We start from the raw sequence: 24,688 nt of genomic DNA, 5'->3' as shown, positions 1-24,688 counted from the left end.
CCGCGAAAATTAACGCGGCTAACGCTCGCAAAATGCAAACGTTGATAAGAAGGCCGCGTTCAGTTATAGTGTTTTTGCACAGTGACTGCGCTTACACGAAATTTATAGGCTTACAATGAACTACGTACCTTGAGTCGAAATGTTTCTCGCATACTGCTGAGTTCTCTTGCAGCTGCCTGTCGGCTCTCGGGATCGCACGAGCCCACTTCTCAAATAGCTCTTTGCACGCCGGTGCAAGAAACAGCGATGTTTTTTCTTTCGACGACCTGTACCCCTAGTTGCAGCCAGGAACGAAGCAGCAACGGTCAGTTTTTTTCTTCGTTTTGTAGGGCATTATCTTCGCAGCTCAAAAATCCATGACCCGCGTTCAATAGCCACGTGCACGATGAAAAAAAAATAAAAAACCGACGCCGCGTTGCCGAGCGCTATGCTTCCTTCGGGTAATCTGCGATGGCGGCGGCTGTACCACGCAGCGCCCCTTGCATCAGCGCGCCTGGCGGCATCGGCGCGCAGAGTGACCCTCTCTGGCAAGGGAAACGCGCCGCGCTCAGCACACCTCCCCATTCTAGCCACCCTAACGGGAGTGCCTTTTGGTCCGAGCTGCGCTGGTTGTTGTCAGGGCAAGCAGTAGTCACCGATGTAGATGCGGAATTTGAGGAGTGCGAGGACCCCGATGTTGGTGGGCCCTCATTCACTGATGGCGAAGTAGCGCTGGTTACTATCGCCGAGGGAGTGGGCGGCGTAGGCGCTGTTGTGCCGCAGCACGAATGCCACAATATCACCGACCTTCGAACTGCAAATGATACTGCGGATCGTGGAGTCTTTGTCCAGCTGGCCCCGTCAGCTTACGCCAGTCGTCGTTGTCTCGCGCTTTTCAGCGACTCAGACATTCCGGGCCAACATTCCTGGCTACCACGTAGGGGGGGGGGGGACAAAGAATGGCGCTCCACGCAGTTGTGGTGCCGATTCTCCGACGCCGTGTGGATGTCACCTGTCTGGCCCTTTCCTGTCCAGGTGCGTCTTCAACGAGCAGGCCGATTCTAACAAAAAGGGTTATCCCAGGTGTCCATTACCAACCGTAGTCAACTGGCCATTGACCTTGGGAGGCACAGGCGTGCTCTTCATTGTGCTCCTGCTAGTGCTGCAGCATTGGTGAAATACTGGCCCCCAAGTGGAGAGGAGGAAGAGGGGGTGGATCCCAACCACGTTATTTAATCCGGTGCACTAAAGAGCGCCGGCGCGTCTTGACTAAGATCGAACGATGTACATACGCCCACTCGTGGTCCCAATGGCTACGCTACCCGAGTCGCAACAGAGCTGACAGCGTAGGGATACCACGGCCCGTATCCTCAGCTGTGCACAAGAAACGCGACCCCAGTAGTAACAGCGCCGCCGCATTCTTTGTGGGCCGAGCAAGTGCTGGAGCCTGACGCGACGCTGCCCCCCCTACGCGCCGCCTGAGCAAACCCTGCGGTGTTAAGAGATCAAACACGCTTCCGTGCTTCGTGGAAAGTGTTGTTTTCTTTTATTTTCATGTTGATCATGTCTTTCTTTCTTTTTTCTACGTAGGGCAAGCTCTGGAATATTCCGCGTTTTCCCCATCACGGTTGGGACAGTGAAGCGGGTTCTCACAGGTATCAGAAGGGTGGTCGTGGTTACCTCATTTAGCCCATGTTAGTCGCCATCTACAGCTCTGCGAACCGTGGCCGAATCTTTGACACTGGAAGCACCTACATGGATTTTGGATGTATGGTCTGACTTATGTTTTCGTGTACCTTGTTTCCAGATAGTGTGGTAGGACAGTTGAGGCAAAGCTAATGATCAGATGTTTCGTGCGGATTTTCTTGTTTTCACGTTTGATCGTTATGCGATGTAGTTATTTGACATTCAGCTTCTTTCCATCTGTTGGCTGACATTCTGTTCCTCCCAAGCTCTTCTTCGGTCAAGTTTAGCAGGTTGTCATTACAGACGACTCATCGGACTGTGTGCGGAGTCACTGTGATCGCTACACAACCGAACGCCACAAGGTTTGAAACCTTGCCTATTGTGCACTGCCGCGTATTTCAAGGAGCAGGTCACCACTAACCATTTTTGTTGCCTTATAGCCGGGTGCCAGTATGTCTGCAAGGCACTCCGCTGCAAGGAAAGTCGAAAGGATAATGACTGTCTTCTAAGGGTTTATGGAGTGGATAACATAAAACGTGGGAAATTTTCTTTTAGCTTAGCTACGAGACTGTATGATTCTTCTGTGCTCCATCTTTTTGCAAGAGCGCGACCGGGAAGTTTTGGGAAAGCACTGGAAGCCAGAAGTGTGTGATTAATTTCGGCAGCAATTCCAGCCGCCCACCACCGAGCCCAACAAGGGGACGCTACGAGACATGAAAAAAAAACCCAGACGCCAGCTGCGCATGGCCACTGTAACCAGATATGAAAAACCCAAGGTGTTTTATCGCACAAAAGGTTCACCCTTGCCGCCGGGAAAATTAGAAGTAAGCGGAAGAGATAGGTAGACGAGAAACAATAAAAGTGAGAGAGAAAGACGAAGATGGAATGATGGCAGAGACAGGCAAAGGCGATTTCCCCTGGGTGGCTGAGGTGAGCTGGGGGGCCAAGGGGGGCCTAAAGGTCCTGTCATCCGGCGCTGGCTGAAACTCGAGGATCCCCTTTTCCTCGGACACGGCGAGGCGTGGGAGGGAGTCGAAACCACCCGTTGTCTTGGGTTCGTGGTGACGCCGCTGGCCAAACACTTGCTTGCGCAGACGCCCCTGCGGGGTAAGCCCGCGGTAAAGCAAGGTATTCGAACCCGTGTTGTCGTTATATATGCCTAAATATTGATAATAACGCTTGTTAAACAGGATTATAGTGCTCGTATGTGTTCTAGAAACGCGGAGAGGAGACGAGTAAGTAATAAAGATGTAATCGTGCGAGTACATCTCTACATCGCGCAAGTACACCGCCGAGCTAACGAGACGAAGCAACACGCTCGCGGTCGATCGAGTTGCTTGTAATCGTCGCGTACAACATTCTGTGACAAAAGACATCAGGCCTACGCGAAATTAGGCCAAGCACGTAATCGACGAAAAATGTCATTTTAGAGGTGTTACACTTTGTCGCTTACGCTTTCTCCGATTAGTTAGGACTTTCGTCAATTCTCATGCGTTGCACTTCCCTCTCGCTCGTTGGTTCAGAAGTGAACTCTTCTCACTTCCATGATCCAAGGAAACACCTGCAGATGCGCGTTGACAGTTGATGCACAATGCCGTGGAGTTCAAAGTTGTGTCACAACAATTCGGAGATTTTCTCGGATGAGTACATTAATGTATCAAAAATAGAGCTAATCACCAAGCATCAATAATCAGCGACGTACGTGTCAATCGACACAGGCTCCTCATCACGTTTTGATTATCAGATCTATTGCACTCAGCATCCACCCAGCACACCCACCTATGGCACCACCTATGGCACCACCCACTCACTTTGCCCACCGGGTCTCCCACCTAACACGAACCATCCCTGCATCCACCCAGCACATCCACCAATTGTTCCAGCACCCACCAACTTTGTGTCTCCACCACCCACCCTGCCCGGATGTAAGCATAACTTGTTGGTTTTAGAAATAAGGGGAATTCTATGTTCGACGCAAGCAAATGAAAATTAGCCCGGGGAAAGCACCGCCACATTTAAGTCCATGTAGCTGCACTGAAATGATGAACTTTCCTTGATATAAAATAACGATGCATGAAAGTATGCTTACAGTTGTACAAATTGTTGTTTGCTATTTCTTATCATGTGAAGCCACTATTTTAAGACACAGGAAGGTTCTTCTTTCATATTAGTACAGAAAGTGCCATGTAATGCAATGGGAAAGCAAACTCTCGCTCCAAGTTCGCTGCAACTGTCGCAGAAGTTGCAATGCCCGTTTTTTGTACCAAGCGCATGCACATACAATATGCTATGTGAACATCTTCTAATTGTGCAGAATAAGTTCATTAAACTAAAAACTTCGCTAGCTGATACAAATCCACCTGCTACTTGTTCCTACTTTGCACGCAATGCAGCCAAAATATTTGGTGGCTTAATAAATTTCTAAAGCTCGTCAGTTTCTTTCGTGCCCTAGTTTGCAGCGATATGTGTGTGCATCTGTCATCTGCTCACAGTTTTAAAGCGAGAGGTTTAGTGGCCCAGTCGAGCGAGTTTCGCTGTGTATCTCGCGTGGCTTTGAAGCGAGGAACGGATACCCCGTGACAAGCCACGCGAACTTTAGTTGTGGCGTTGCAGTTTGCACGAGCGGACGCGTTCATTGGCTTTTCTGTCTATCTCTCACAATGGCCTTCATTCAGCGTCCGAGGGGAAAACGCAAGGAGCGCGCGCATGCGCTAGCAGTGGAGCACGCGAGCGTCTGTTGGTGGTTGAGGGGCTTGGCGTTTCTCGCGTCGATGGCTTCGGAAACTCACGGAACGACGGTAGTGAGTGCACACCGTACGGAACGTTAAACTAGCCCTATCATTCGGTTGGCAAACTGTGCTTCGGGTACAAGCATAACGAAGTGAACAAGCTATCGCTTGCATAACCGGGCCTAGCCGATCTAAGCCGCCGCCATTTTTCCATGCTGCTATCTTTTAAAAGGGCATTACGTTGGCGCACCAGTCGTCAGCGGCCTTCTATGGTCCTAGGAGCACAGCAGTTCTTGCAAAATGGTGACACAAGCAGACGACACCGTATGTTACTAACCCCCTTGCCGCGGGCTTAAAACTTGCACTGGTGAAGTAGTGAGAGCCGACTGCACTGCAAGCTGCATGAAGCTTTAGCAGCTGCCGTCGGTACCTACTCAATATCGGTTCCCGGCACTGTCGGCGCTGCTGGCTCCTCGTACGGGAACACAACTATGAAGGATGCTGGTGTGAATTCCGCACCCTAAGAAGAAACACAGGAGGGTTCCAGAACGTAATAACTACGAAACAGCACTGGTCGAAATATGATCTTATAGCGGCGTGACAACCATCAATTTTCGCTCAAGTGTGTGTTCCCTGAACGCAGGCCGCTTTATTCATTCTCTATCGCAAGCTATGACATTATAGTGCGCACTCAGCTGGTTTTGCGAAGGCGGAACTCCCTCCATAGAGTTTGTGAACGCGCACAGCACACGGTTACTGAGGGAATTTATTGCTTTTCATTATGATTTGCACACGACGCACTGCGGAGAACGACACCGCGCCTCTTAGTGACGAGGAAAGCCTGGAGAGAAGGAAAAAAATTGCGGGATCCTTAAGCTTGGCCTTTAACAGTTAAACGCGAAAACGAAATCCGGCCCCTAGTGCGCACTTCAACCCCTAAGTGCATACTTATTAATGTGCGTTGTTACTCACACGCACACGCACACAGACATACACGCGCGCGCGCGCGATGTATCTATAGTAATGGTACAGGTTTTCGATCTAAAGCCCTTTCTTGTGCTATAACAGCTGTATTCGAGACATGTTTCTGACAATGCCTCACAGATGGCAGCACATTATCTAATGTTTGCTGCTTGCTTGATATGTTTCCCGCTAGATGGACATACGAGGGGCGTTCAATAAAGATTTCCCCTGACTAACTTCCATTTATTGCAGGATTCTGAAACTGAGCATGTGTAATGACATAAGTAACTGCAGGTCACGTGCCAATTTGCAACTCTAAACTAATAACGGTATTTCTTTTAGAGGTGCTGAAGTGGTGTGAGGTGTGATAATGGATGCAGTGGAATACAGAGCAGCAGTCAAGTTCCCGTACTTGAAAGGCCGCACTCCAAGGGAGACGTTCGATGAGATAAAAGAGGTTTATGGGGAGGATTCCCCATCATATGATGTAGTGAATAACTGGCATCGCCAATTCAAATATGGTCTGATTTCCGTGGAACCGGCTCCGATTGCAGGGCGACCCCACTACGGTGTCAATGAACACACCATCCAGCATGTGAAGGCCGCCATTTTGGAAAATCGCCGCATTAGCGTTCGAGACCTAGCCCAACATGTCAAGATTAGTGTGGGGTCCGTGGAAAAAATCATTCAGGACCATCTTCATATGCGTAAGGTATCCGATCGCTGGGTTTGCCGGCTGCTCACACCTTTCCAAAAGGAGGAACGAGTCGAATGCTCTCAGGCCCTTTTGACCATGTGCCATGGAAACCAGCAGGACTTTTTCAACAGACTGATTACACAGGATGAATGCTGGGTCCATCACTATGATCCGGAGACTAAAGTCCAGTCGATGCAATGGAAGCACTTGCACTCACCGCCTCCAAAGAAAGCACGCACCCAGCCCTCGACGGGCAAGGTCATGCTCACAGTCTTTTGGGACCAGCACGGAGTAGTCTTGATGGATCTCCTTGCAAAGGGTGCCACGATTACTGGGGCATACTATGCTTCACTGCTGCGGAAATTGCGAGAGGCCATCAAAAACAAGAGACGTGGCATGCTCACCAAAGGCGTCCGCCTTCTGCGAGACCATACCCCAGTTCACAACTCACATGTTGCCCAGACGGAAGCACGCTCCTGCGGCTTTGAAATTCTACCGCATTCCCCTTATTCACTCGACCTCGCACCATCGGACTTCCACATCGTTCCAACATTGAAGTCATATTTGAAGGGCAAGCACTTTCCAGATGATGAGACTCTGATTTCTGAAGTTACAACATGGCTTTTGGAGCAACCTGTCGACTTCTACAAGTGAGGTCTTAATAGCTGCATAAAAAGATGGGAGAAGTGTGTGTCCCGGGGTGTCACCTATGTAGAGAAGGACTAATAAATCTGCAAAGTTTCGTTGCTCTCCGTCCACAGGAAGTGGGTCAGGGGAAATCTTTATTGAACGCCCCTCGTAGTTGTCCATTTTTGGAGCTGCTTGCAAGTTTGCGTGTGTTTGTTTTTAGCGGCGATGGGTGCACTATCACGGCTTTTTTCGAAGCATGGCGTCGCGCGAAAAACGTAGTTTTAATGGCCTCGCCAATACGGCTACAAATCGCCGAAGGGGCTCATTTTCGTCGTGACACCTGCCGAACAAAATGCGCTAACGAGACTCCTTCCACTACATGCCATTTGTGTAGTGTTTTTTTTTTTCGAAACAGTTGCAATTATTATAGTGACTTTGTGGTTGGACACCTGCTTGCCACGCAAACGGCCCGGGTTCGATCCTCAATGTGGCCGAAGATTTTTATTTGCATCTTTCTCGATTTGTCGGTCACGGACGATTTTTCGCTCACAACCAACAAAGCCGTCACCGACACCGTTACTGACGCCGGCGGCGGAATTTCTCCGAAACGAGCTCTCTAACGCTATCGCCTTAATAGTCGCAGTGCTTATCAAGTGGACAGCGCCGATAAGGCAGCATGCGCACCATCCTGCCTCGCGTAGTACGCATCGGCACGCTCGCTTGAGTCGCCTGGTCGGGGCCAAACCACCGCGCTCGCAGTGCGACATATGTTGTAACTGGCCCAAGCGATATCCCACTCACGTCCAGTTACAACATACTGAAGCTGCCGGCACAAAACGCGCGCACGCAGCTGACACAGGAAGCGGTGTTCACCTTATCAGCGGGACAAAATATTGACGGCTGCGCTTCCAGTATGCAGGCCGTCGGCAAACTCCGCTGGCCATTCCAAACTTCTGCCGCTGTGTTCTTCTGTTACTTTGCCAGTGCTTTTGACGCATGTGAGTTTTTTGCACTTTCACACACGAAGCGCATCGCCTACAGGCGCAGGCTTCTTGCTCGAGTGCGTATATAGCCACTCGCGTTTTCGTGGGTATGTAGCACTCGTCACTAGCAGAACTTGTAGAGAGTCGATATTTTTTTCGCCCGCCTTTTTTAGCCATCGTGCCGTTGGCCAATGCGTACAGCTGTGCCTCCATTAGGCAGATCGTCATCCAGTGCATAAGAGTGCGTCTTTGTCTTTGAAGGAGAAGGAAGACGCGCATAGAAACGCTGCTAAGGAAGGATTTAGCTGCCCTGGCGAAGACGTCCTTTCGGCAGAGCGTTGGTCTAGTGACATGCCGTGTTCATTGATGCATGATCAATTGAAGCAGTAAGAACAACTTCTTGGGGTTTACGTGCTAAAACCGCGCCATGATTATGAAACACTTGGTAGTTCAGCACTCCGGGTTAAATCTGACCACTTTGGGCTCTTTAACATGACCTACCTCTATGAAGAGAAGCGTTATTTCATATCGACTCCATTGAACTGAGGCCGCCGTGGCTTGAATTCAACCTGCGAGCAAGAACTCGGCAGCACAGCCTCAACCTGTTGAGCTACGCCGCCGGGCCGATTAAATAGCGTGGACTAACTTTATGTGGGGTAATTTTATAATTTTATGCAGTGGGCTTGATGAAGGACACAGTGGCAAGGTGGTTTTGTGGGCTAGTTGGTTAAATGCATCAAAAGGTGTCATAACACTGGTAGACACGAATGAGAAAGGGACAACGGGGCGACAAAATGGTGGCCAGCAATAATTTTTACCTATCAATTTTATATGCTCGCCTATGCTCACCAACTCATGCTCACCAGTCTTTATGCTGTTGGTGTGGCTTTGCAGTTCGCCCAAGTTCCTGTTTTGGATGAAGTAACTGCTGGCACGAGCGAGGACTGCTTGCACTTAAATGTGTGGACGCCGAGTATCTTGCGTTGCTCAAGTGGCTGTCAACCAAAGCCCGTGATAATGTTTTTCTATGGACGGGACTTTGAGCACGGCTTCAGCAACTACCTTTACTACGACGGTACCACGCTTTCTGGATTTGCTGACGTCGTAGTAGTGGTCCCCAGCTACAGGCTAGGCGTCTTTGGGTTCCTTAACGCGAACACGAGCGATGCACCAGGAAACGTCGGTCTTCTCGACCAGCAGCTTGCTCTCTCCTGGGTTTACAATAACATCGCTGCTTTCAACGGAGATCCCAACAATGTGAGTGTTCTTCCTTTCTCTTTGCTTATTCATGGTACTCTCCAGGAAAAGGTGTACTGGGGGCAGAGGCGTACGTCTACCATTTGCCCGAAGGGCCAACACAACCGGGCCGGCGTCGACAGGGGAATGGTAGGATTGAAGCCAGAGTAATTGTGCATAGCGGTGATGTACACGAAATTAATCTGTCGCTGTTGGGATCGAAATTTGGAATGACTGTGTGCGAGCTTCATTGTTGCATGTCTAGAAGAATATGCAGCCCTAATTAAGGTTGTTATGTGGGTCCCGGTGTGTCCCCCATAACTGACATCAGGCCATTCTGATGAAGCATTTTACACAGATGCTGTGATGAGCCGCTGGAGAGGATTTCTTGATGTGCGCTAACAGGAAGCCCCTAGCGCCCACTTGGAAGAATTAATGTGTAAAAATGTTTCATTCAGCGCCCATGCAGCTGCGAACCTCGGGGCAACAGCATACAATTATTAAAATAATAAAAGCAGGTTGTAATATTTTTCTATAAGCCGGCTTATACTGACCCTGAAAAAAAGTGTCTTCGGAGCGATGGATTTGGGTTTCGCAGTGAAACACGCTTTCAGGGAATAGGTGTAAGCTTGTTCTTTGTAAGCTGCCTCTACCACATTGTAGGTTGCAGTGAAGCCTACTCATGTCAAGCTTCAGAATTGTGGCGAATTGGGCCTGTTGGTTGATCATCTTAAACACTTCGTAGCGCAGGAAAAACAGACACAAAGAAGACGACACCAGACAACATACGAGCGCTAACTAACAACAAAAGTTTATTGAACATCACATGCGCATATATACCATGCTCACACACCGTCGCACATGCGCACGCTACTTTCTTAGAAAGTACAACTCTTTATCTGAAAGGTGTACAGAGGGGGTGCTGACACATGCTGAACCCAAAGAAGATATTTTTTCAGCTTCTATAATCTCGCGAGTGAGCCTATCACTACTTTTGCTGACAACAGTACACTGTGCGAAAAGAGGTTCACAGCCACAAGATCCGCAATGCATGGCCAACCAGCCGTCACGTGCCGTTTTCCTTTACATTTAGCGCATGCTCTTTCAGACGTTCGTTTTAGACATCGCCCTGTCTGCCCTATGTATTGTTTACCACAAGACAGCGGAATACTGTAAACTGCATTAGTAGCGCAGGCGACAAATGAACCTTTGTGCTGTTTTTTGCAGCCTCGCTGAACCCGAGAGCTCCTCTGATTGCAGAGTTTAATGAGCTTCTGTGGTGCTGAAAACACCATTTTCACTTTTGAGCGACCAGCAATTTTCTTGATATTGTGGGACAGCTTGTGAATATAAGGCATAACGGCCACTTTTTGATGTGCATCGGTTGATGCACTCTGTGAACGATTGTTCTGCGCTCGTATGTTGTCTGGTGTCGTCTTCTTTGTGTCTGTTTTTCCTGCGCTGCGAAGTGTTTAAGTTTATCATGTCAAGCAGAGGATGCGGTTTTAAAGGGCCCCTAAAACGCCTCCGACATTTTTTTTCAAATATTTGAGAGGAGCCTCATCTTGTTCAGAATGCCGTCACGATCAACGATGCCACACGTGGCAGCACTACAAGCCGCGGGCGCGCCACAAATTGCAAGCAACACTCCCTCTCCTCTCAGGGCTTTACCGGCTTCCTCGGTGACGTGTCCGACGTCAACTTTTTCGTCTGTGATGTTACGGACAATCGATGCTACGTTTGACCGAACGAGAACCTTCGACTTCCGTTTAGTCTGCAAGCAGTTGCCCGCGCTCCAGCGGAGGTGCTCTGGCACGGCGTGTCGCCGTACGGGTCAATCATGTTGGCGATCCTTTGAAGGCGCACGGACAACACCGTGTCAATACCGGCCTGATTTGTAGGAGCACGGGCCGGCACGGCAACAGCGGTTAGCCGAGAAGCGCGGAGTTGACAGAGTCGCCCCAACCGGAAGTGGACGCTGTTTCGAAGAGCGCATCGGCGATAACGTCACGCGAGACTAGGAGGGGCGCTCGGGAGGAGGGCAAAGCGACTTTGGGAGAGGAGCGCAGCCGACGAACGGAGGGTAGCGAAAGAAATAGCGAAACGAACGACCGCCGCATTTCGATCATCAAACGTGTGTAAGACCGCTATTACGGCACCGTTTGGAAAAATTCTCATGGCTACGTGTTAATGTAGGCTCGTGCCACAACGACCTCTGGGTGGTTTAGGGGCCCTTTAAAGGTGGTCTTGGCGAGGAAACATAGCTTAAAGGGGTACTGACACGAATATTTTCAGTTGTCGTTTTTTGGCGTCAAATGAAAGGTCAAGCCCCCAAGAGCCTTGAAACGGTGGTGCTAAGCGCGAGTGTGCCCTGAAAAAGTAATTACAGTATGTTTTTAAAAGCTAGTTTCGGTTCCTACTGTACCCTTACGTCACAACACGGTATGAGCTTCTCGACACGTGCTCGCACAATATATAGTGACGTTTCCACGCACAAGCGCCCATTTTGGAAGTTTTGATGACGTACAAGCGGCCATCTTGGAAGTTTCGGTACCTAACGTCATCACAACAAGCCAGACTGCTGCGTGAAGTCACCAGAATTTGTACTGTAGCCTGACGTCAAGCTAGTGTCGATGTCAGTAGGGGTGCCATGGAAAAATTGACTTTAATATCAAATTAAATTATCTTATCAGCATTTGCTGAGTTTCACACTTGCTCAGAGCCGTCTCTGCATACAGGAGATATGTATGGCAGAGTAAACTCGCCTTCGAAAAAAGGTGTCAGTACCCCTTTAATCTGTACCTCAGTGGCGATGTCGTCGTGGATGTGTGGTGCTTGAACGCTAGTAGGAACATTGGCAACGTGGCGTATGTTACCGGCCTCCACCATGTCGCTGCTGTGTCATGTGCTAAACTGGCCGTCCACCTTGACAGAGCGGGGGAGCTATCCTGGACTTTTTGCGTATAATTTGACGTAGGCGTGACGTGTACTCATGGTGAAGCAAACACAAGAATTGCTTGCTCAACGTTACGCAAAGAGGACGCGAAATACATAGGAACGTGCAATAACGTAATAATTTGTTTCGGTAATTGCAAATGCAACAATACAAAATAAAGCGAAAGTGAGTCGTTTAGTTTTAATGTCGTAAGCAGACGATCTGGTCTGCAATGCATCGCCATTTTTGAAGATGAGCGACGAAGCCACAGTAACTTTTATAGCCACTAAGCGAGCCAGCCAACCCTCCGCCTACATCGTTATATCGGGAGAGCGCCGAACAGTGGACCGCAGTATTAGATCTTATTACCGATCATCGCCATATGGGGAAGGCGGCTTGCGATTTACGCCTGGAGGTACGACGGGAGCTGCGGCAGACGCTGACCGAGCGTCTTAACCACCTGGGGCCCCACAGCAGGCCGCCGCCCGAGTGGCGGTAGCTATGGCGAAGTAAGGGGGCGGTGGCGTGAGCTCGATATGCGGAATCACAGCGCGATCAGGTAAGCTTGCGTTTCACTTGGGTGGTCTTGACGTTTCAGTAATGTACATACTTATTGCAGGAGAACATGCGGAGGGCTGTTTTACTTGGCGACGCACGTTTCGGGGGACAATGCCCGCATCATTACGATTGTGCACGTCAACTCCGTCTTGAGCTGCGGCAGCCCTTCGTTCCCAAGACCCTCGGTGTGCAGAAGCGGTGCCGACAGTAGAGAGGCAAGGAGCTGCACAGCATTGCAAGTATTAATAATGCCCATTGTGTTTCTTCTGTCTTTGGTATTCTGGTGGCAGTTCAGCGTCTAGTTTATTTTAAATAATGTACAAACTAGCCGAATAGCCAGTTGTGCTATTTATAGCGTCTCCGATGCGCGAAGTATGTTCCTGAACTATCGTGATCATTAAGATGGGGCTATATGTTTTGATTAGAATGCATACGGACTACTGTCACACTTCAAGAAGTAAATAAACGTTACAGTCAAGCAAATATACAGAAGCAGAAGCAAGAAGAGTTAAGTTTCAGACGTTACGTATGCGCGATCTACTGAGTCTGAACGATATGCCCAAGGCCAATATCAATCCACAGAAGTTATACACCCCCGAAGGTGTTAACGATGGAATGTACTTCTACATTGCTTAAACATACGGATAAGAAGTTCATAGGGGCCAGAGATGAAAAAATGAATTGTAGTATTTCAGCAGTTGATGTGACTTTGGACTGCCAGCAGTAAGAAGTGCAGAAACTGCATGCAAAGAGATGTCTTTTTTCTAGATGTCCTTGTTTCAGAACTGGCTGGCACAATATTAGAGGCATCCTTTGTTGGCAGTAGTGAATGGTAAGACAATGTAAACAATGAGACAACTTGACTGCTTTTCATCATACCAAGGACGAACCATAACATCGTTGCTCAAGAGCTATGAAAAAACATGGCGATTTCTGCAAAGCACTTTGAAAATCATTACAGAAAAAGATGAATTCTCTCGCAGCACATTCTGAAATATCACGCGTTACTGTTGCATGTAAACCCTTATGGTGGCGAAGAGAAACCAGGAGAGAAAGGGGCGACACAACACTGTGTCCGCGTCGCCCCGTTCGCTACTGGTTCGGTTTGGGCATTATAAATGTTGACATATATTACCAACCGGAGCAAACTCGTGCTCTTGCATGATCAAGTGGTACTACGTGAATAGAGCTTTTGTACAGCACCTGCGAGACTCGTACGGTCATCACATGATGTGAAATGTCCTTCACTGGGTTGGCATTGTGAATAAAGTGCTGAAAACAATGCTCTGGAATGGCATTCAAAGTTGCAAGAACTGCTGCGAAGTAACACAGGCTATTTCCAGAGTTACTATGGTCTCCACAGACTAGTCCTGCTGTGATTCGCTGCAGAAGCTGAGCACGCTTCAGCCTAACTGCCTGGTTCAATTAGCGTACTCTCAACGAACAAACACAATGAAGCCTTTGTCAGAAGATAATTTCTGCAAGAACACAAGTACACAGGATAGGTTTAGGATCGAACACAATGCCAGTGGCTACTTTGCCCTGAGAAAAAAAAATGCCGCAGATCCCAAACATCATGGGATTTGGTGTAATGCGAAGCAGCCAGCAAAGAGCTGCATGCACCGCCTTGCTTGTCTTTGACGCTAATGAAGTCATTGATGTCGTGACATCCAGTTCATTACACATCACATGTTTCTCATGCATGCACGCATGCATACACAATCCGGTATATACCATACAAAATGAAACCTATATTCTGGTATATACAATGCACGACCTGCCATTTACGTTCGTAAATGGCATCGTGTACCATGCAGTGTATAATAAAATTGCCATGACTAATGTCTTTGCCACACTAAGACACCACACAAGCATCCTCACGCTTGCATACCAAGCAGCTATTGACCACCCTGGCCACGGAGTCCACTGCCCAAGTCCTGGCTCACGGTGGGTATCCTCCACATGAAAGCGTCGTGCACAGTCCCCGGGTGCAAGGGTAGTGATTGGCAGGGCTGGTCACACACCTCCAGAGTGTTGTGTGCAACGGGAGGAAGTCGGCAACAGCAGTACAACTACGTACATGCAGCGCAACCGTAAATGTGTGGTGCAACGTACTTATTTCTCTCAAGTTGATTTCGAAGTACTGCTTCGATAGCTATATCTTTCATTTCAGGTTAGGCAGTTACTACATGTCTGCATATCACTGTTTGTGAAATTAGAGATGCAGTCAGTACGTTTGGTTTCCCTTCATGCATTACTTTTCTTAAATGCAAGACAGCTACCACGATCAAATATGAAATATTTTCTTGGGTCGTCAAGTCACCCCTGTCGAAACTGAATAGTGACGGAAATTCTGTTTATCGCGACTACATGGTTCATTTCCATCACTGCAGTTTGAGCCACGGAAAATGTCGTTAAAAATTGGAGAGTGGCCAAAAGCTGTCTTTCACGTTCCTCTTTTGCATTCTACTAACAGCATGCGAAAGATTAGGTAAGCTGAAATTTGTTCTCACCTCTATGACGTTGAGGGCGTCAACGTTCTTGCGGCAAATGTAGGCCGCCTTGTTGTCGTCATCCTTTTCATACGGCACACTTATGCACGCAAACGTGCCGTCGACCACACGACGCAGCCTTAAAATCTTGCATCTATGTGGACAAAGCCTTCGTTCCGGCAGGGAGGGCGATCCACTCATTGCCAAGGCGCTCGACGATCGCTTCCACGACAGCAAGAACCGTGAGACTGACACTGGACTAGCTCGCCGCCACGTCCTAATTGTTTGCCATCGCGCCTTGGTAACTGCCGACGGCGAAGGAGCGAAGGGCGCGAAGCACTTGCAGCTCAACGGTCGGGGCTGTTCTCATGCCCGTATGCCGCCTCTTCAGGTCCTGGCGAAGCTACCCGCCCAGCCATCGCACAGTGTCCCTCGTCAGCCAGTATCGCAGTTGAAACAATTTATCGGTCATCGCAAAAGCATCGCGGTCAACGCAGTAATTCTCTTGCTTCATGCAGCTCCAACCACTACACGGTGATGGGCCGCGCCATTTTTCTTCCCCTATCTAGCGTTCTCTTGCGGCGAGGACCACAGCTTCGAACAACTCAAACTAAATAACAACCTTTCATTTTTACAAGCAAGGTTCATGTACAACACTTATAATATTACTATCCCAAAACTTGCTTGTAAAGGAACTCACGGAATGACATGTACACATACGTATGTCAGGGTGCACATCAAAAAAGCAGTGCAGCTTACAGCAATATGGCGGCTAATTTTGGGTACTTGGTCGTTTTCACATATTAAGCAGCAAATACGGCGGGATGCCGCGTCACGCAGCGTCAAATTGACGCTACGAAAAGTGAGATCCCGTAACGCAATGACGACGATCAGTTCAATATCTAATCGTGTTGCAGACATGACGACTCTTCGTCAAGCGAGCAGTAGTTTCGATAAACCGCAAGTTGACCGTACGCACAGCCTAGTACCATACTTCGCTTTCGTTCTTCAGCGCAAACCTTTACTTGTACGTGGTAGAGTACGGCGAAGCGCTTCTTCGGAAAAATAACACTTTTTCATCACCTCACGTCATCGCAAAATCCGTTGTCGTAGAGCTCTTGCAACACCACATCACGAACTCCCTCGCGAAACCAATCAAATCAGGCAATATGGCGGAATTCGGCAATGTCCAGACAATGCCTCCATGACTAGATGCCCGCCGCGTGGTTCGATAACCCGGTTCCGTACCCTCTCCCTCTTTTTTCTTCGCGGTCAGGCAACGAGCGCCGCCTACGGCGCACGCCTGCAACAAATGTCACGTGCTGCTGCGTTCGAGATTGCCATCACGCCTGTTACCGTCGCGGAGGTGCCCAAGGAGGATACATAGAATTTGCTGGAGTGGAGGGGGCGCTCGTCAAGTGAAGCCGCCCGTCGCCATCTTGCCAGAGGCAGAAAACGCGCTCCACGCCATCGCGCACTGCTGCTTGCGTGTGTTATTTGACGCTGTGGGCATGTAAACACCAACGGTTTGACTATGGTTGCCTCTATTGTCGCTTATGGATGTGCATACAGGCTGAAAAAAGGTTGTGGCCTCACTTTCTGCACGTAAGTACGCGAAAACATCTTCGATTGAGCCATTCCGCGCACGTTACTGAGGGGTGTGCTAACTGACGCGGTATGAGCGTGCAACAAATAATAGCCGTGATATTTTTGACAGGTTTCCTAAAGATCCCACAGTGCGGAGCCTGTGGGAAACGGCCGTTCATCGTGTAAAGTGGAATGCGAAAGACGAAGATCTATATGCGCCATGCACTCCGCGCCGAATTGCTTTGACTGCTTGCTAGAAGCTGTTTTTTTTTCTGAGATTCGAGCATACGTAAACGGGCTGAGAGATCCAGCAGGAAGTGCAGCGACAGAAAAACTGAAAAAAAAAAAAACTGGATTTAGCTGAAGTACTTGCTGACACAAACTCAGTCAATACCATGCCGAAAACCTCTTTGGTTTAATACGTGCATGGATGAGGCGGACATAACAATGCAACATCTGCACAGCCTCTGGCTGTATACAAGCACCTGTCGGTTGAGACGGAAGTTATAGTTCAGGAAACTGCTCCCAAGACATTGTCTCCACCGTGAATGCAGCCACTACTGCTGCCATAGGAGATGCAAGAAGCACGCTCATTGACATGCGCAGATCATCAGCCCTGCAGGCCGATACTGACCCGAAAGCCCCTCTGCGTTTGCCGGTTTCGTTGTGCCATACATAGCAGGCTTCAATGCTAGAAAACTTCGTACAACAACGACATGTGAGCAGTGTATCAGAGCCCTGCACTCAGGTGAGTTGCACCTTGATTAAACGGAAGAGCAGAGGTGGAATTATTTCACCGTCGCAAGACGTCACTGGCATGTGTGAAGAAAGAGAGAAAGGACTGGTAGCTACAGGCTGAATGTGATATGCTGTCATAACGGTGAAGAAGGGCAAAATCCCTCATCATGGAAGTCCTGGTAGCTTCCTCCGAGGAAAAGTGGTTCCATAAACTGGAGCAGCACATCCTTGACTTCGACCCGCTTGAACGTTTACAATTTCTGCAAGCAAATCGCTGAAGAATACGTAAAAGTGAGTATACGCCACATGATGATGGAATTAAACCAAGAGTGGATCAATATTAAGGTGAGGCCACCTCTGTCAAGGGCGATTATCTTCAGTTGGGCACCGGTCAGCTTATTTTCACCGTGCGTCTGATTTAAGCGTCTCCACCTAATTCCTGTGCAGGTGAATTCACTTCTATAGATGTCACGTGGCTGCTTACAAGTCGCAAATAAATGTTTGCAACCAGAACTACTTGATTTCATTGCTTTACAAACGCGAGCAACTTCATCGGCAGCGCGAAGAAGCATGCGTGCGGCAGCGTGTGGCTCCTTTCTGCCACTGGCAAGATGGCCGCCGCGCGCTCGGCGCGGCTTCACTCTCACCAATAGAGGCGCATAGCCGGCTTCTACTCCAGCAAGTTCTATGTATCCTCCTTGGAGGTGCCAGGCGCGGCGCGCGGCGGAACTGACGACGTTGTCTCCTACGGTAAACACATTTCCGCTGCCGCTGGAAGTCGGTCGGGCAACGAGCGCCGCCTCACGGATTTGTGGGGAACTGAGCGAACCGCCGCCGCAATGGGAAAGCGGGCGACGCGGCGGGCATCTATATATAGTCAAGGAGGCATTGTCCGAAATAGCACCCCGGAATGCCTTTTGTTGGTAGGAAAGCATTGAGTGCAACTTCTGAGAAACAAACCAAGACAGTGTCCACACGTGTAGACTGATAAGAAGTGCAGTGCCAACACGTGTCAAACGTCATCACCGTCTTGTGTTACGTCGTAGGCCAGCTGCCTATATATACTTCATTGTCTGCTAAATAAAGCATTCTGCGTTGGTTACTGGCCTGGCTCTGTCACTTTGGCGTAAGCTACAACATAGACGAGCGCTTGCCCTTCGCTCGCTTGTGATTGCAACCTCAGCTCTTTGTCGACTGCAGTGCTAGGTTCACCAACGCAGCCACGCTCAAAATCTACTGTTACGCAGCGTGGCGATGACTGTCCTTGTTGGTTATTGCTTATCAACTCGCATTCTCACCAATGAGGGCGAGCTTGAAGAGTGAATTAGCGCCCTTGACAACAAATGACATGTCGCCCGTATAAACTTTGGCATCACGCAGTGCGATAACGCACCCATGCTGCCATCAGTGCTCATCGTGGCACTAAAGAAATGGGTTTGTTTCTTTCAGCATGGTCTGTAGATGGAAACAGATAACATTGAATCTTCGATATATCTGTGTGCTTCAGAGCAATTGGCGTGGTCCAGCTTGGCCGATATCTTTAAGTAATGAGCATGATGCGCATTAACGCAGTCGCACGAAACCATTTAAATCACGATAAATGACGATCGTATTCGGTGCCTCTCCCAAGTAACAATCGGCAAATAATAATCAGCGTTCTGTCCTTATGTGGCTTGCCGCACCAGTGCTGATGAGCGCGGCTACTAGCACGCTTTAGGCAGCCTCAAAGACGCATATTTGAGCTGACATTTGGTTTGTAGAAGGTGTCCTTGTTTGCACCATTACCGTGATGTTGCTTCACATCGTTCTAAGCTTGTGCCTCATAGAGCGCCAGGGATAATTGAACAGCAGAAACAAACGCACCACGCGACCACCGCCGGAACTTTTGCTTTCAGGTGCACGCTGCTTTGACTAGAGACAAAACAGCCTCATCTTTCCACCTGCGACGTAAGCGCCGAATGCTTCCACGACGGGCAAATTGGGTGGTAGTGGTTGCCGCTTATCACATCGTATTTAACGCGGGGCTCCTGTTTCCTCAAGGGCGAGTGCTCCCGATCGTTTTGTTTCCGCAAGTCTTGCCTTGTCATTTCCCAAATTTGGTAAACACTACTTTTGCTTACTTTTGTGAAGCTTACTTTTGTGAAGCTACTTTTGTGAAGCTTAGTGCCGCAGGCGCTTTGTAAACAGGAGACACTGATGCCAGGCTCTGGAACTGCTCATTTGAGGGACGTTCACAGATTAGACGAAAGCCGAGCCTATAGCGCGATTTTCTTTTGGGGGGGGGGGGTGTCGTGTATTCTTTTGATCTTTCATCACCATCCTCAGCCTTTTCTGCAGCCATCAGCTGCAGGACAAAAGGTTGTTTCAATGATCTCCAGTAGGGTATGTTCATAATGTTTCGTCCACCGGCAACACTCGGCGCATCCGCCACTTTTTGTTGGGCGCCGTCGTGGAATCTACACTGGAAACAGTTTCACACCCTTATAGGTGTAGTTGCGATAAAACACCTGTCGTACACCCCTTTTTTCTGTCAATATTATCCGGAAGGGTGTAATGTCTTCTTTGCTCACCCTTCGCACACCCTTTTTTATTTTTGTGCGTACAATGGGTGTACGTTCTGTTAAACACCCATGGGTGTTCTTTGAATTTTACACCTATGGGTCAATTCACGCTGGCCCGCCACGGTGGTCTAGTGGTTTGGGATGTAAAAACAGCGCAAAATATAGACAAGGACAGAGGAAGAGACGACACCGCGCTGAACTCGCAACTAAACTTTATTGGAAATTACACGCACATATATCAAGCATTCGACCCGGTCACGTGGCAAACCAAAGGCGTCTGCGCAGCATAGCAAACAAGGTACGAAACATGCCTAATCATTGTGAACATCAACACGTGTGTAACAACCGAGAAAAAGCTAAAAACACCACCTTCATACTCTCCAAAAAGCATGCGCAACAGTCCATAACAAACTAATAATCACTTTAACCTGGCAGCGCTGAACCCAGGTACCGAAGCTCCTTTTCACCAAGGGCCACAGACGGCTTACTTACACACCTTTCCCCCTCCCTTTCAATGAAAAAAGCCTCCATCACTTCCCTAGTGCATTTGTCTCGATGCCCAAACAAACAAGTGGCTTTATCTGCCATAGGTTGGCAGCCACACTCCCTACAATGAGCTGGCAAGTGCAACGCGCCAGCTGCCGTTAATGAGGTTAAGTGTTCCCTTAGTCTCACGTTAATGCACCGCCCGGTTTGTCCTATATAAACCCCCCGCATGACAATGGCAACTTATATACAACACACGATTTACACTGAACATATCTATTTTTTCTCTTCTCCGGACAGAACGAGCAGGTCTTTCGTAAACCCGAACTTCTTTTATGCACGCGGGAGCAAATAGAGGACAACTTATTGGGAGCGGACATAACTGCACGTACCCCATACCTACTGGCAGCATTTTTTAAGCTATGTGAAAACTTGTGCACGTAGGGTACCACAACCGGTTTCTTTTAATTGCGCACGCGCTCTGTTCTCCTGTGCGTATCACTTACGCCTTTAACCCACTTGATTAGCTTTTGACAACTCCTCAAGATTTCCGTATCAGGGTAGCCCGCCAACTTCAGCCTCTCAACCTGGCTCAGGAAACTTTCTTTCAACGCATGCGTGCACGTTTTCAGGAGCGCAGCCCGCAGCGCAGCATAAATAATGCCGGACTTAACTATCTTAGAATGGCCTGAGGCGAACGGCAAGATACCCTTTACGGATCGGGGCTTGTATTGCCAACACAAATGTTCCTCGTGAAACCGCAGTCTAATATCTAGAAACTGAAGCTCTCCTTTTTCAGGCAGCTCGTAGGTGAACTTTAGCCCATGGCCAGAATCCTTAAAAATGTTTAAAATGTCAGCTCTCATGCTATGCCGACTGTCGGATTTAATTACAACAAAGAAATCATCAACATACCGAAAAATGTGGCAAGACAGATTGTTCACTTTATCTGCAACGGACCTGTCGACTTGTCCCAGGAAAATATTACTTAAAATTGGTGCCACCCTAGACCCGATGCAAACACCAGATTTTTGGACACAAACGCCCCCTTTCCACTCTACACACATTGACCGCAAGTAAAACGTCAGCAATTACAGAAAACTTTCCAAGGAAACACCACAACTGTTCACGAACTTAACTTCATTATTGTCCTCAACCACACAAGATTTAACACTCTGCAGCAGTTCCTCATGCGGTAAGGAGTAAAACATGTCCTCAATGTCGATGCTGAATGCTGAACAAGAACCCGGGTTATTAGTTCTGAGAAAATCTACTACACCTTCAGAGTTCTTTACTACAAAAGGGTCAACTACGTTGAGGGCTTCCAGGTGCATCTGCAAGTAAGTCGACATCTCAGACAGCCAAGTTCCTTTTTCTGATATAATGGCTCTGAACGGGGAATTAAGTTTATGGGTTTTCACTGAGAAAAAAAACTTGCAAGTTTAATTCTTTTGCCTTTTTTACTCTACTGACTAGACTGGACAGATTCCTATCTTGCAGCATAGCAATAGCCTGCTGTTTCACCTTTCCTGTTTTAACATCCACTCTTTTGAATTTCTTCAATACAGCTGTCTCAGATTTCTCATAGAAAACGCCCTCTTTCATGACCACGAACATTCCTTCCTTATCCGACAAACAAACCCTAAGCCCATTCCCCTCCAAAAAATCTACGACCAACTTGTCAGGGGAGAGCCTTCGCCTAGCTAACGACGTTTGAGTGCACACATCTATACAATCCGACACGCACCTTATTTGCTCTCCTTCAGGCACATACCGAGAAATGTTCCTTGAAAAAGCTACCTTTTCCGCCGGTGGAACATTAGGTTCAAACGCGAACTTGGGTCCCAGTTTTAAAACCTTGTTAACGTCCTCCGGGATAGAACAATCACCAAGAAGGCGCACTTCACCTTGGGTCAGTCCTTTCTTTTTCCTGGTTGGAAGTGTCGGTCGCACCGTGCCCCAAAGGAACTCGGTGATTCCCTTGGTCGTCTTCCTCCATTCATTCAGGCGACGCTGTTGCCTGTATGTTGGCTCAGAGGAGCAGGTCACCACCAAACAGTCTTGGAAAAAACGAACCTGCCTCCACCACTCAGAGCACAAAATGCGGCACATCCTTCTGGCGTGTCCCACCGAAGGTTTGAGGAACCCGCACATCCCTTGTAGTTCCGGAGGGCACAGGCCCTGTTTGATATACCAAGAGCATACCCTTGCTCTGCACACACACACGGCTATGGTAGAAGCCAAGGAGGCCGGGTCATCGTGAAGAACGTTGGGTTATGGCGCTCGACTGCTGACCCGAAGGTCGCGGGATCGAATCCCGGCCGCGGCGGCTACATTGTCGATGGAGGCGAAAATGTTTGAGGCCCGTGTACTTAGATTTAGGTGCACGTTAAAGAACCCCAGGAGGTCGAAATTTCCGGAGCCCTCCACTACGGCGTCTCTCATAATCATAGCGTGGTTTTGGGACGTTAAACCCCAGATATTATTATTATTATTATTATTATTATTATTATTATTATTATTATTATTATTATTATTATTATTATTATTATTATTACAATTCACGCTGTGAATTGACCCATAGGTGTCACCCGTGGCACTTGGACATTTCGGGGATAAACTTTTTTGCATTTCTTTTTGTTACACACTGCCGATCTACTATTCTACGGCAGTCAGTACTCACATCCATAGTACAGAAAGGTGAAAAATAAAAATATAGACCGTTTGAACACAGCAAAAGAGAGTACATGACGAAACATGACGCTGCCGAAACGAATCAATGACACAGCATAAGCACATAAGGTGTTCCACTGGGTGATTGTTTGATGAAAGAGTATATACAAGCCTTCTGCACTCCAGTTCAGCCACCTTTGTTGTGTGAAAAGACTGGGTAAAGCGGCTAATGGTAAGCGCTATGAATACGAATTCATCAACTCTGAACATTTTGTACCGTTTTGTTTAAAGCTTTTGTTTTTGTAGTTCTGCAGGAGGGCCAATCGGGATGTTCTCCAACTATAACACGTTACAAACGAACCTAACTGATTTTCTTTGAATACTTTCCAGTTTTTGTTTATTAGAGGTTGTCCAGGAATCCCATGCCGCTGCTGCATACTCCAATATGGGTTGAATAAATGTTATCCGTATGCTTCTTTATAGCAATGAACGTTACGTGCTCATTTCAGTACAAATTAGAGGATATCCTCACTCTAAAATACTTATAGCTGCGCACTGTTTAGAGTTTGATTGTTGATGAAAGAGGTGAACTCAAGTGGTTGGTTTTTGCAAGCTATGGATGACTTATGCCGCTTCTTCACTATTAATTGTCATCTTCCATGTGCAACACCAGTGCAAAATTGTACTTAATTCTTGGTTTAGTAGGACATGATCGTTAGAGCTGTATATTTCTTGGTATATTACGCAGTCATCTGCACACAGCTCGATTCGTGCACCTATGTTCCGAACAATGTCACTAATGAAGAGCAAAAAAGAACAGAATGCTCCATGAGATTTTCGTAGCATGCACAATGCTCCATGTGATATTTGCTATATTGCATGGAGCACCTTAATTTCTAGGTTTTGCGATTTGCAGAGAAAAGAATGAGACAGAGTCAAAAACAGACAAGCTTTAATAAAAAAGTATGGTAGAAAGCATCACAAAATTTCATGCAATACTAGTAAGCAATAACATCGAGCTGACAACCTCACACTGAAACTAATAAACACAAACAGTGAATCACTCCCAACAAGGTAGCAAGCAAAAGGGCCAGTTGACATCACATAGAAAAAAGAAGATACAAATAGAGAATCGAAGGCCCTTTGGGTGTCTCTATGTTTTTTCCCTATTTCTCTCTAGCACTGGAAATGCAACAAAGTAGGTTTAGTTCAGCTCTGTAATCACAGGTTCACTCATGCTCTTTCACGAGCTTCTTTACAGTGCCCTCAATCAAACCCCCCTACATTGTATCGTCTACACACATTTCTCACCGCATCAGCCATCCACAGCAAGTCACATGCCCATGCGCCTGAATTACTCGTTTTACTGCCTCATTCACCCCATAAAACGGCAGGAAGTGGAAGATGGAAGCTGCGATGAAAAAATCCGTAAACAGGGGGTGGGTGCTCGAGCCAACGTTTCGACAAGTGGACTTGTCTTCTTCAAGGCTGGAACTGAAGCCTTGAAGAAGACAAGTCCACTTGTCGAAACGTTGGCTCGAGCACCCACCCCCTGTTTACGGATTTTTTCATTCACCCCATGAATTTCCAGGGACTGGAACTGTCTTCCTACTGACATTGCCAGCCTATCCTTGTAGCCAGGCCTTAAAGTCAGGGAGGGCCGGGGGCGGGGGCGGGCCCCCCTCGGCAGTCTAAGGGTGGCACTGCGGCACCCATTTGACAAGTGCTGGAGTTGAATTTTTTTGGCAGAAGAAA

General features: G+C 48.1%; 1 protein-coding gene across 1 annotated transcript in view; it reads left to right on the top strand.

The window, feature by feature from the left end:
* Positions 1-2,553: 2,553 nt before the first annotated feature.
* LOC119379635 (acetylcholinesterase-like) overlaps positions 2,554-24,688 on the top strand; it is a 72,599-nt gene continuing 50,464 nt past the window's right edge. The window contains exons 1-4 of the mRNA XM_049412053.1: positions 2,554-2,595; positions 3,425-3,590; positions 7,841-7,908; positions 8,562-8,924. Coding sequence (XP_049268010.1) covers positions 2,554-2,595; positions 3,425-3,590; positions 7,841-7,908; positions 8,562-8,924 — 639 coding nt within the window. The remainder of the gene's footprint in view (positions 2,596-3,424; positions 3,591-7,840; positions 7,909-8,561; positions 8,925-24,688) is intronic.

Source organism: Rhipicephalus sanguineus, chromosome 1, assembly GCF_013339695.2.
Source record: "Rhipicephalus sanguineus isolate Rsan-2018 chromosome 1, BIME_Rsan_1.4, whole genome shotgun sequence".
Taxonomy (NCBI): domain Eukaryota; kingdom Metazoa; phylum Arthropoda; class Arachnida; order Ixodida; family Ixodidae; genus Rhipicephalus; species Rhipicephalus sanguineus.
Note: the sequence above shows the minus strand (reverse complement) of the source record. Positions and strands in the feature narration are given on the sequence as shown.